Source organism: Cyrtonyx montezumae, unplaced genomic scaffold (genome assembly GCF_038088225.1).
Source record: "Cyrtonyx montezumae isolate F1298 unplaced genomic scaffold, pur_monq_1.0 scaffold_30, whole genome shotgun sequence".
Classification (NCBI taxonomy): Eukaryota; Metazoa; Chordata; class Aves; order Galliformes; family Odontophoridae; genus Cyrtonyx; species Cyrtonyx montezumae.
Genome location: NW_027072035.1, coordinates 5036926 through 5050643, shown reverse-complemented (window position 1 = coordinate 5050643; position 13718 = coordinate 5036926). Strand labels below are relative to the sequence as shown.

Below are 13718 nucleotides of genomic sequence, written 5' to 3'. Positions count from 1 at the left end.
GTTTTACTATGGCAAAATAAATAGGGCTAAGTACAAATCAGCTAGCAGAGAATTTTTAAATATATATATATATATATGTACTGCAGACAACTATCCATCATTGTGGAAGTAGTCTCAAGGCATTCCTAATCCTCTCAAAAAAGGGAATGAATAATCAGGAAAAATGTTTGCAAGTTTATACTTTGAGATTACATATAAACAGAATCAGTGGTACAATTACACCAGCACAATTTGAACAACCAGGAATTTCTACATTTCACCTGTAGTATTTAAGAGAACTGCAGAATGTGATATATTTTAAAAACATCAGGTCTTCTGTGTCTTAAAACTTGATTTATTAAGTTTTAGGACTGGATAAAGAAAACAAACTACATTCATGAGAATGTTACTGCATATTTCACAGTAACTGCTGCTTCTGGCGTCACTTTTCACTTTACACTTACAGCTCAAGTTTAGTATTTTCCCCAGATTTAAACAAAAGTAAACAGCTTTACCAAGACTTGTTCTTTGCTTCATCACAGGTCTGAATGCTGACATCACGTGGCATATGCAAGAAGTATCCTAAGTCACTGGAGCAACAGTTGTTCACACCAGTTAAAGAAGGCCATCACAAAGAAACTGACTTAAACTTAACAGGATAAGGTGTTGCATTACTGTGTTTATTAAGACCGTGTTAGTAGTTAATATCTATATAGTGCTGAAATAACACAGTAAGTGCTAGGAACACTGTAAACAGGGTGGTTTTTTTTCATTTAAACACACACTCACAACACGTTTATTAGTTAAAAAAAAATCTCGACAGAAAAGGCAGTAGTTTGGCTTTTTATTTGCAAAGGGTAAAGCATCTCCTCAATTAAAACTGAGTTATAGAATTCTGAGTAGCACACAGTGGTAAAGTTTATTTATAATTTAATATCAGCCAAAAAAATGATTTTTATTCCAGATTGTTGTAGAAAAACTGTATACCCTGTATACCACACTTATGCTACACAAGAATTAGAACAAACAAAAAATACCCTGTTTTAAAAGTAATCTCCCTTCCAAATAGGTTTTCATTTTAGTGCACCCTCTCTCCAGGCTTTACATTTACAGTTCTCTATATACAGAAAGGTACAACAAATTGGTACAGTATTTATTGCAACAATCTAAGGATGCCACAGTATATTAGTTTAAATCAGCCTCTCCTCAACTTGTACACCCTCTTGCTTCTTATTCCTCCCTTGAAGCAGTTTCCTCTGGTTGAAGAATTAAGTTCTTTCATTGCAAGGCACGTACTTATCTACAACAGAAGAAACAGATGCATTAATGTGAAATGCTGTTTGAAGGGTAATGTTAATCTACATTTTTAAAGACCTAACACTAAGAGAAAAAAGGTGCAACTCTTTATTACTAAATTTGTCCATAAAAACTTAGTTACCACATTACTGTGAAGTAAAATGTCATAAAACACTGTTCATTTAAACCTCCAAAATACAAAGGCAGCACATTTACACATTCCAACTTTCAACTCTAAGAGTTTTCAGACTTCCATGTTTTTTTTTGTTAGTAACACTAACACAATCATGCTTATTTTTGGAAGTGTATTTCACTCTGATCTATGAGAATAAGAAAATTATGAACTGAATAAGTTCACTGACCGTAGTTAAACAAAACTGCAACACTGATTTGCCCATGACAAACAGGAACTAAAATCAGAATCCATCAAAGATCTCTCTTTCTGGTTTCACTGTTCCTCCATGCCTGACTGCATATTTGTGCTACTCAAAGAAGAAAAACAAGCTCCAAATTATTGCAAAGTACAAAGTGAAAATATGTGAAAAATGAGGTACTGCTATTATCAAAATGTTTCAGTTTTAACATCAAAATGTTTCAGTTCTGACTCCTTACACATTTTGTACTTCTTAATTAGGTAATAATGATTATTAAGGTGTGTACTGAGCTTATGTGTCAAGGTTTTGATAGAAGGGGAGGCCTCAGGGTTGGCCTCTGCTCAGAGAGGGGGATCCCAACAGGGATCTGCTGCTACCAGAGCTGAGCTGTGGGTGATGCTGGGTGTGCTCTAGAAGAGAGGACTGAAGGAAAGAAAAGCTGCTGCACAGCATCAGATGGAAGACAGGAGTGCAAAATGTGAGAAGCGGCCCTGTGGGCACCCAGGTCAGTGCAGAAGGGCAGGAGGTGCTCTAAGTGTTGTCAATAGGAAATAGGCTCATCTCCCTTAAGCTTCAGTACGTCTGGTCCATGCCTGTGAGTGGTGAGTGATCTCCCTGTCCTTATCTTAATCCATGAGCATCTTTTCATCATATTTTTTCCTGTTCTCTTAAGAAGGGGAGTGTAAACAGTGAGGTTGAGCTTAGCTGCCCAACATGGAACTTCCACAAGTTGTCATGCAGATACAAGGTGAAAGGAACTAACACAAGTACATTTCCAATTACTGATACATATATATATATATATTTAAAAAGTACTCCACATTAGTTTTTAAACTTTGTTTTGACAATTCTTCTGATCCTCCTACGCACAAATGCTTCAAGATAAATGTAACTCATGAAATTTTGACAGCTTCTCTCTATACAGGAAAGAGCACAACAAGCTCTCAATATATGTGTGGAATATACTCGCTTTATCAACTACATGTAACTTAAAATCTTTGTTTACTCAAGCTCCCATCATGGAAATAATGTCTTTGATCATATAAGTGCTTACTTTCTGAGCAATCCTGAAAATTCATTAACATTTTCATAGGCTGGATCAATGGGCTGTTACAAATTGTTCAACAAGACCATGCATCAGGTGCTGCACCTCAGTCACAGCAGCTCTACACAGTGCTACAAACTTGGGAAACTTGTCTGGAAAACTGCGCAGATTAAAATGATGTGGGGGTGAAAAAAAGCCAGCAGCATGCCCAGGTGGCCAAGAAGGCCAGCAGCATCCTGACTTGTATTAGAAACAGAGTGAACAGAAGGAGCAGGGAGGTGATCATCAAACTGCACTCATCTTTGGTGATGCCACATCCTGAGTGCTGTGTTCAGTTTTGGGCCCCTCACTACAAGGAAGACATTGAGGTGCTGGAGTGCTCCCAAAGAAGGGCAACGAAGTTGTGGTCTGGACCACAAGTCTTATGAGGAGTAGCTGAGGGAATTGGGACTGTTCAGTCTGGAGGAGGTTCAGGGGAGACCCTATCATTCTCTAGAGCTACCTAAGAGGAGGTTGCAGTGTGGTGGGGATCAGTCTCTCCCCCTGGCTAACAACAGGATGAGAAGTAATGACTCAAGTTGCACCAAAAAATATTTTTTTTCTTCTAAAAGAGTGGTCAGGCATTAGAACAGGCTGTCCAGGGAAGTGGTGGAGTCACCATCCCTGGAGGTGTTGAAGAACCATCCCTGGAGATGTTGGCACTTAGGGACATGGCTAGTGGGCATGGTGGTGATGGGTCGACAACTGGACTTGATGATCTTAAAGGTCTTTTCTAACCTCATTAAGGTATCATTCCATGATTTTCTAACAATTCACTTGTGAGGGTAGTACTTCTATTTGGAAAATTTCCTTATCAAGTTAACAGAAACACATGCAGAAGTTCAGTCAGATCACTCAGTTACTCGAATGCAATTGTTTTTCTTGCAGTGTGATTCAAACCCAACATCACCTCTTCTGTATCAAATTTTAGGCCATGTCACAGGCTGATAGGGAAGAAATAAACGTATGTTTATGCTACAAGTTACATCACCACATATTTATGCAGGGCTACAGCACGTTCTAACACTACTGCAACATCCCACTTCATTTCCCAGTTTTTCTGAGCATTTAGAATGAGATGAAAACATTGGGTATTTTTGGTTTTTGTTTGAAGCCAACTCTATTAAGTAAAAAATAGCAGAAGTTCTCTCAACAAGAAGGTACCATAGTATGTAAGGAATTATGTATATTAATACTAATAAATACTGATCTGACAATAGCTATGTCATCAGATAAATGAAATACTACTAACATATTCAAACTGTTTAGATCATATGTCATCCTAACGACTATATTAAAAATGGTCTGGATCAGCAAGCTACTTTCAAATACTTACAAATTGCTTGGTATAGCTAAAGTAAATGATGATTTACTGCAGTAGTCCAATTTTAAAAGAAGCTGAGTATTTGGAAATTAGAACAGCTTTTTTTTTTTTTTTTTTTTAACTACAACACTGTATCATAATGTGAATTTTTTTCTTAAGGTAACACATAATAGCAATTGCCATTAGAGGCCTCCTTTTTTACAGCTGTAAAGCACCTTAGTCTAAATCATACTTCTGCTCTTAGTATTCTTGTCTCCATTTCCTTCTTATCCATTCAATAAATGACAAGAGTGAAATACCCAAGGATGGAATAACCGAAGTGTGCAAAGCTGATAAACTAGTTGTTGACTTTCTCTGGAACTTGTATGCCAAAGACAAAGTCAAAGATAAAGGTGTTCTGGAGTAGATCAAGAGTAGCTGAATCTTATCTTCTTACGCATTAAATTATTGTCCATTTAAAATTCAGTTTATTTTGACATTACTCCTCCAACTACATACATAAGAAACAAAATAGCAAGCTTCTCCAGTCAAGCTGCTTATCATCTGCGTCCTTCATTTCCACTTGTACACATATATCCCAGCTTCTACATACAAACCTTCGAGGATGATTGGCATCAAATAGTGTTGTATCATCATCATCATCATCTCGCTCTAGTGGGGTCAACTCCATGTTTTCTATGTTTGTATCCAAAACTCCATATCTTCGTGTTTTTCTGTTACGCCTTCTGAGCCTGAAATGTATTTTAAGATGTGTAAGTTCTATAAATTTCTGCATTTTCAACAATGTAAGAGAACTACCCCATAAAACACTGCTATACTGAGAACTGATTATGAATTTTAAAAAGTAACTATACTTAAAGTGTACACCCTGAGCTCAGTGAAGTTCAGCTATCAGACAGCTCCAAGCATGAAGAATTTACAGGAAATCATTGAGGCCAATAAGAGTTTACCACATTTAGTTTTGTATAGAATTACTGAAGAGAATACAGAAAGGCACTTAACAGCTAAAAAGAAAGTGAAAGCAGAAAGCTATTCAGTAGCTAAATGCAAGAGTCAGGAACAGCACAAAAACAGGCTGGGAAGAGAATGTACAGCACTGCAAAGCAGCTCTGAGGAGGACTGAGGGATGCTGGCTAATAAGAAACTCATTCTCCCCACAGGGAACAGGATGAGATAGTTGGGGCTTTTCAGCCTGAAGAAGGCTCTGGGGGGATTTTATAGCAGCTCTCCAGTAGCTACAGGAAAGCTGGAGAGGGACTTCTTATAAGAGCATGTAGTGACAGGACAAGTGGAAATAGCTTTAAACTGGAAGAGGGTAGATTTAAATTAGATATTAAGAAGCAATTACTTACTGCGAGGCTTGTAAGACATTTGAACAGGACTTCCAGAGAGGCTGTGTGTGTCCCTTGCCTGGAGACATTTAAGGGCAGGGTGGACGGGGCTTTGAGCAACCGGCTCTAGTGGCAGGTGTCTTTGCCTACAGCAGGGGGAAGTTGGAAGTAGATGATCTTAAAAGACCTCTTCCAACCGAAACCATTCTATGATTCTATGAACTCAGCATGAGACAGCACTGTATGTAGCTCTGGGGCCCCCAGCGTAAGGACATGCACCTGTGGAGTGAAACAAGAGGGGGTCACAGAACCACAGAATTGTAGGGGTTGGAAGGAACCTCCAGAGATCATTGAGTCCAACTCCCCTGCCAAAGCAGCTCCCTAACCCAGGCTGCGCAGGTAGGTGTCCAGGTGGGTCTTGAATGTCTCCAGAGAAGGAGACTCCACCACCTCTCTGTGCAGCTGTGCCAGTGCTCCGTCACTGCACTGTGAAGAAGTTCCCACACACATTTGCTCAGAACTTTATGGCCATTTTGTGACTCAATTTGTGGCTGTTTCCACTCATCCTATCACCATGCACTGCTGAGAAGAGTTCATTCTTGTCCCTTTGGCCTCCTGAACCTTAGATTCTTATAGACATGCATCCAATCCTCTCTGAGCCTTCTTCTCTCAAGGCTGAACAGACTCAGGTCACTCAGCCTTTCCTCATAAGAGAAGGGCTCCAGGCCCTTTATCACCTTCATGTCCCTCCATTAGATTCTTTCCAGGTCCATGAAGACGGCCAGAGGGCTGGAGCACCACTTCTATGAAGGTAGACCAAGAGAGCTGTGCTGCTCAGTACAGAGAATGCTCCAGGAGGAGCTCATTGTGACCTTTCCATACCTAAAGGGAGCCTACAGAAAAACTTGAGACAGACTCTTTATCATGGAGTATAGTGACAGGACAAAGGGTAATGGCTTTCAACTAAATGAGGATAGGTTTAGATTAAGAAATTATTCAATCAGAGGAACTGGAATAGGATGCCCAGAGAAGTTCTGGATATCTCATTCCTGGAATTGTTCAAGGCCAGGTTGAGTCAACCTGGTGGGAGGTGTCCCTTCCTACAGCAAAGAGGTTAGAAGCAGATGATCTTTAAGGTCCCTTTTAACTCAAAACATTCTGTTTCTATTGTAAACAAAAATAAAACAGGAAATGATGGAGCATTTCATGTTATTTCTATATCCAATATTGCTATTAACCTCCCTAGACATTTTGATACTTTTTTGTACATAATGGGTTTAAAAGGAAAGCTCTGTAGTGAGCCAAGAATAACCTTGAGGACACACAACATATGTTCAGATTGCAGAAAACAAATGGAATCAAAAGGCTTGCACAGATTTAAAGGTTCAAATGAATGCTACTGAGAAACAGAAAACTGAATTACTGGTGACATGAAAACTTACCCTACATGCAAATTAGTTAACAAACTAAAGCTAAAAGGATGCCAAAGATGCTCGTAAGGTATACATGCACAGACATAACTAGGATGCTAGAGAACCATCACGAGTGTTTACAAAAAAACTAAAATAGCTTTGCTGACCTATGACTGAAACAAAATCTACCACAGAATACCAATGGCATTAAAGTCAGTAGCATTCTTGGTAGGATTATTTTTATCACTGTAGTTACTACTGAGACCTTAGGGCCTAATAAGATGAAGCTATCAAAAACAGGATTAAACATACACAAAAATCAATGTTATGTTTCTACATGTTCAATCTCAGTAATTCTTCAAAAACAGCTGACAAACGTGGAGAAATCTGCAATAACATGCAAACAAATATTATGAGATTAATACCAGAAGTGGTATCGATGACAGTAAGAGCAGAGCTAAATAAGAACTGAGAAATGTTGGTGTTTAAAAAAAACCAAACAAACAGAAAATAAGTTAAGAAAATAAGAGTTGAAGCAAACCAAGCCAAGTCAAAAGAACATCTAAAATAACAAGATTAAAGAAACAGAACTGTGAAATGCTAGGAGGGTGGGAACGAAGAATTTTTTTCCTTTAATCCTAATTTGATCAGGTGCAACAAAAAGCCAAACACTTGAAATGAGATCAGTTCAATACAACAGTAACTGCTAATTGATCTTATGTATAGTGCCATATTAACAGAAGGTTTTTTTACTGTTACTAAGCTCTACAAACCTCCCTGTTCCCTGCTTTTGCTCTTCACAGTACTTCAGAAGATTCTGAAAAGTACATGACAAAGGAACTGCAGCTTTCCAATCACCTCATGCCTACAGACAAGTGTTAATTATGAGCCAGCATATACCTTCTTAAAAACAGAAATCAACATTCCCTGTTCCACAGCTCCAAAGACCGACTACTTTTTAATAGGTGGGTAAGGTTTGGCAAGATACAGATCAGGAAAAAACTATCTCTGAAGAGTCTGGTAACGGCCAGTGTGACAAAACTGGATTTTTAACTATTCCAGTTGACTCACTGCTGGAAAAATCCCACCCTAAAGTCTTCTCATACCATGTACTACACAATACAGAGCAATTTCTTTACATTCTCCATGAATTAATTTTTCAAACTAAATTTATTTTTCCTGAGCCATGAACTATACCAGTTACAAAAAGTATTCTCATAAAAATAAAGTTACTAGTTGAAGCTAATAACTTCTGTGAAGGACACACATTAGCTACAGATTTTAGATCCATTAAAGAAATTCAATAATCCTAATCCAAAATGCTTAAAAATAACTTCCTAGAAACTTAATATCTGATACATCATTTATACTGAACTGTTTTTAGGAAGTCTGATGTAGAACGATGAATTGTATTGCATTTTGTAACGGTCGTCTTAAAAGAAAAAAGTCATTTCACCTCATGTACTACATCTGTTTTCTCACTGACTCACGAAAACTGAAGAACGAAGATCGTGCTCTTCTTCCTATGTGGGAGATAGCCACTGACTGCAACAGACTTCTTGTAAATAAGCGCTATCCAGAAACAGGAGGAGTTAACGAAAAAAAAGAAAAGGGTGTAAGAAGTTTAATATTAGTGTTTCTGTGCGTTGTCAGGCGTTTTGTGTCAAGTATCAAATCTAAGCACAGAACGGAAAAATAAAACTGTCAGAATGAAAATGGCATTGCAACGTCTAAATTCCCTTATTCCTAGTTCTGATGGATATGTTGTATGGTCTTGTTGCTACATACATCATTCTTCGAAAATCTTCTGTTATAAAAGGAGTTCCATATCTAAATGTATAAAAATGCACAAGAGACATGAAGTTTTTTGTAATTAACACAACTGGCTTTGAAGCAAACAAAGCCTGGGAAAGAGCTCTAGAAAACACCAGTTCTTCCTCTATAACAAAAGCTTTCCTCAACAGCACAATTGGAGGAAAACAACAAAAGAAACAACAAAACCAGAAAAAAAAACCAATAATACAGACTTTTTCCTGTGAGGGTTAAACACAGGGACACACTGATTACAAATCTTCATGACACATACTCAAAGCAACCCATCAAGAGCCTAGCAGCCTGCAGGAGGTTGCAGGATGCCAGAAGAGACAATCTCCAGAGGTCCCTCATACAGTCTGCTACTGCACACTCAATTAACACAACTGCTGAAAATACCTCCCAGTCTCATCTTCTCAGCACACCATGAGAAGGAAAGGTACAAAGAGTCCAACCTGTATAACAAGGCAGTTGAAACTAGTAGACCCATACACAAAGCTCAAAATGAAATCAAGATACGTTTTTTTTTTTTTTTCTGAAAGGGTGTTTGCTATAATTTACATGAATTATATGTGGAGAAAAAGAAGTGTTATAGCCACAGCAGCAAAGTTGTATCAGCTCTCACATGGTTTTCTTCAAAATGGATTTTCAGGGCATCACCTTCAAACAAAAAGCCAAATGGCTCTGAAAACCAAATACACGTATCTTTATCAGAATGTACAGAATTGATAGAGATTGCTATCATTTAATTAAGCAAGGTTTTGACTGAGTCCCAACAAACTGGACCTAGATTTTCCAAGTAGTCTATAACAGAGCTGGAAAAGTATTATTTCTAATTTTAAAATTATACATTGTTTCTATGTATAAATGAAGTTGAATGGTGAAAACATGTTGAAACTCTATAACTTTGTAAAAGATCCTGAAACCTTTATCTTTGTTAACAATGCATGGTTTAATTACAAATATATATATATATATATATATATATATATATATATATATTCAAAAGAAACTGGAAAGTTTGTATCTAAAACTTAAATTTCCAACACAAGTACTGTCATATGACATTCAGCCACAAATCCAACCTAAAAAAACACATGCTTTGTCTATGTTAACTTACATGAGCATGACCCCAACAGGACAAATACCAGGCAGCTTGCTAAAAATGCAGTGCCCACTTGTTGAGACAACATCCATTCTGAAAGGTTGCAAGTTTCTGATATAGTAATGTAGTATAACAGTTGAGCATTTAATTATTTTGCAAAGAACTTACATATAGATACTGAATAATGAGTTATCTTAAATCTAAATTTCTGGCAATTAATGACTGTAATAAAACTATTCCAGCAGCAGAAAGATAAAAATGGCGATAAGAAAAAGTTGTTGAGAGTACAAAATAACTTGTATGCATTTTCTCTCATACTATCATTAGCAAACAAGCATTTTTCTCTCTCAAATTCAAGGTTGCTGCTGAAAGTCATGATGTCCAAGTTGATTTGAACTGTTTGCTACTGCTATACATTGAATTCTTTAGACAAGCATGTCCAGCAATGAACACTTGAAAAGCACAGCTCTCAAGAACATAAAAAAAATACACCAAATACACTGGTTCTAGATGGTAAACGTTTTTGTGCACTAATAAACAAAATCAAATCACTTCAACTAAACACAAGGGCATATAGAAAAAACAGGCTTCTAATGTCTAATCCTGTAAACTGGTAATTTCTGGAGTATAACATACTGATCTCTTATCTCTGCAGTACTGACAGGACCTGAGGGAAAGGCATGGAGCTGCATCACAGAAGGGTCAGGCTGGGGATTAGGAAAAGGTTCTTCACCAAAGGGCAGTCAAGCCCTGGGTGACAGTTTGACCACAGACAGCCTCTGGATTTCCACTCCTGTTCTTCAGCAGGACAGGAGGAAAAAATTAGATGAAACAGTTCACAGGTTGAGATAAGAACAGACAGATCACTCACCAACTATTGTCACAGGCAAGCTAGACTGAACTCAGGGAAGATAAATTTACTACCAATCCATAACAGTGCAGGGCAGTAAGAATTTCAAGTAGGAATAGCTTCCTCTGCCTTCTCTAATTCCATGTTCAATATCACACCCACTCTTCAATCTTCTCCCTGATCACAACAGGATGGAGAACAGGCACTGTGATCAGTCAGTTCACAGTGCTTTATCTGCACTGTTTCTTGCTAGAAAACAATTATGTAGTAGCCATCACCAAAACCTGGTAGAATGATTCCCATGACTGGAGCCTTACTATCAATGGCTAGAAGCTCCTCAAAAGAGACAGGTGAGGAATAAGAGGAGGAGGGGTTACCCCCTACATCAAAGTTGGTATAGAGTGTTAAGAGTTGTCCCTGAAAAAAGGCCACAAGAAAGTCAAAAGTTGGTGGATGACAGAGACCAAAGCAACAGAGAGCCTTGTGAATGCTGCTTACTAAAGGCCACTTGATCAAGTGGAGTCTGTTGATGAAGACTTCTTCCTCCAGCTACAGGATTTGCAGGCTGTCATTCTGCTGGGGTACTTCAACCACGATACCTCCTGGAAAAGTAGCATGGTGAGCTACAGGTACGGCTCCTGGAGTGTACAGAGGAAAACTTCCTGAGCCAGGTAATAGACACCCATAATAGACACCACACCCAGTGTAGTGGTCAACGGCTCAATGTCCAAATGGAGATCAGTGATGAGTGGTGTCCCTCAGAGGTCAGTACTGGCACAAATGCTCTTTAGCAAATCCCACTATCAGTACAAGCTAGGAACCAAAGGAATTGAGAGCAGCCCTTCCAAAAAGTAGCTGGGGGTACTGCTGGATGGCAGCTAGACATGAGCAAGCAATGTGCCCTCACAGCCCAGAAAGACACCCATATCCTTGTCTGCATCAGAAGAAGCATGGTCAGCAGGATGACAGAAGTGATCTTGCCCCTCTACTCTGCTCTAGTGAAACCTCACCTGGGGTACTGTGTCCAAATGTGGATTCCTTAGTACGGGAGAGACACAAATCTGTTACAGTACGTCCACAGAAGGGCCACAAAAATGATTCAAGGTATGGAACATTTCCCCTCTGAAGACAGGCTAAGAGGGCTGGGGCTGTTCAGCCTGGACAAGAGAGAGCTCCAGGGAGATCTGATAGCAGCCTTTCAGTACATAAGCTCTACTGGCAGGCTATAACAAAGAAGGGGACAGACTCTTTATCAGGCTCGTAGGACAAAGGGAGATGGTTTCAAGATAAAACAAGGAAGATTTACATCGGATGTGTGGAAAAAGGTTTTAATGATGAAGTTAGAGAAGCACTGACGTAGGTTGCCCAGAGAGGCACTGGGGGTCCTGTCCCTAGCGACATTCAGAGTCAGACTGGACAGGGCTCTGAGCAACCTGACCTAGCTGTAGATAGCCCTATTCATTGCTGGAGAGTAGAATGAGATGACCTTTAAAGGTCTCTTTCACTTCAAACCATTCTATGATGTCTCTTCATACTTGTAGTGTGGGGTCCATCTCATAGGCTGTAGCTCTCCAAGCACTGCTCCAAAAGTTGCATACTTCAGGACTCATACTTCAGGACCAGACTGCTCCAGCATGGAGTTCCACAGGAGATATCTGCCCAAGACATCCTGCCTCACCACAGACCCCTCTCAAAAAGTTGATTTTCTTCATAGTGCCTACTGTGATGCTTTGTTTTGGCTTCAGGAGAAAATTAGTGTTGATAACACATCAGTGTTTTTGTTGTTTCAGTGCTGCACAGATGCAAGGGCATTTCCGGTCTCCATATCATCAGGACCACACTACGATTCCAAGCACAACTCCCAACTATCTAGAAAATAATGACAGCAGATGAGAAGTTCCTTCTGCAACTCCAGTAAGGACAGGCTTTTACTTATTTTATTTATTCTTTCCATGGTACCAGTCCATTTTCTCCTGGTTAAGAAAACATGTAGTTTCCTTAACGATGTGCAACCATCAAGATACACGTGATGAAAACAGTGAGTCTGATAACTGCTGTAACACATCCTACAGAAGCTTTGGAAATCCAGGCTGTTCTGCTCTGCTTAGATGGCATGTTTCTGTAAGGGCCCAATACAGAACACTTCTACCTTTCTGGAATCAGTCATAAAGATACTGGGTATGTAAACTGTCCTAACTATTCTAAGAAAAAAAAAAACCAAAAAAAAACACCCAGAAACATAATGAATTAACACAGTCACAATGCATACAGTTTCCATGCAATCACACATTTGAGGCTTATCCAGGAGTTTAGGTATGCTGTTCAGACTTTAAGCGTGCAAGAACAAAACACCGCAACAAAAACTTTTTGTTATGGAGTTAATCATAAAAGCATTTAAAGTCACACAAGCAGTTTCAGTGAGAAACAGCGACAGCTTGGTCGTAGTGCAAGATTTTAAGCATCTTTCCCTTAGGAACGCACGAGATGTGTTTACTGAAAACAAGACGAGCCCAGTCGAGTCCTGCCCACTTCTCCCGCCCACTGCCTCCCGGCCACCTCCCTCACCGCACAGTCCGGATCACGAAGTAAACGATGAGCGCGGCGCTGGCCAGCACCAGCACGGACAGGGCGCGCTGCGTCATGGGCCGGCCCTGCTCCGGCGGCGCCGACACCTCCGCCAGCCGCCCGCCGCTGCTCCGCGTCGCGCCGCCCTCCGCCTCTGTGGGCTGCGGGGAGACGAAGGGGCCGCTAAGGAAGACCACCGCGGCTTCCCCACAGCGCGCAGCCAGCACCAGCCCCGCCAGCAGCCAAGGAGGCGGTGGACACATCCTGACCGCTCGTCAAGCCCGCCCGCATACGCCGGCCGCGGCCTAAGCGCGGCCGGGCAGCGCCGCACAACGCCGGAAGCGGAAGTGCCTGTTGCCGGACGGCCGCCGCCGTCGCTATACAGTTGCCGGCAGGGTGCGCGCCGCTCCTGGCGCGGTCACGTGACGCAGGGAAGAGGCGGGGCTGAGTGCGCTCTGTGCTCGTGGGGTCTTCTTCACGTTCTCTGACCTGTTCCAGGTGCTGCTCTGTTTCTGTTGTGCTTACATGTTGGATCGGGAAGAGAGTGCGACTGGGTTATTACAACCAGAGCCCACAGCTCAGTCAA

The 13718-nt window shown here is 40.4% G+C and overlaps 1 protein-coding gene across 1 annotated transcript; it reads right to left on the bottom strand.

Annotated features, from left to right (window-relative positions):
- Window positions 1-810: 810 nt before the first annotated feature.
- FAM174A (family with sequence similarity 174 member A) lies at window positions 811-13395 on the bottom strand. Its single transcript, XM_065744222.1, has 3 exons — window positions 13133-13395; window positions 4654-4788; window positions 811-1279 (listed from the first exon to the last, which is right to left on the bottom strand). The coding sequence occupies exons 1-3, from the start codon at window positions 13393-13395 to the stop codon at window positions 1276-1278; spliced, it is 402 nt and encodes a 133-aa protein (XP_065600294.1). The 3' UTR covers window positions 811-1275.
- Between the last annotated feature and the right edge of the window lie 323 nt (window positions 13396-13718).

Excerpts from the sequence above, each read along its gene's own strand:
- FAM174A (XM_065744222.1), bottom strand. The coding sequence starts at position 13,395 with ATGTGTCCACCGCCTCCTTGGCTGCTGGCGGGGCTGGTGCTGGCTGCG. Across the intron at positions 4,789-13,132 it reads TTCGTGATCCGGACTGTGCG|GCTCAGAAGGCGTAACAGAA; the intron begins GTGAGGGAGGTG and ends AATACATTTCAG.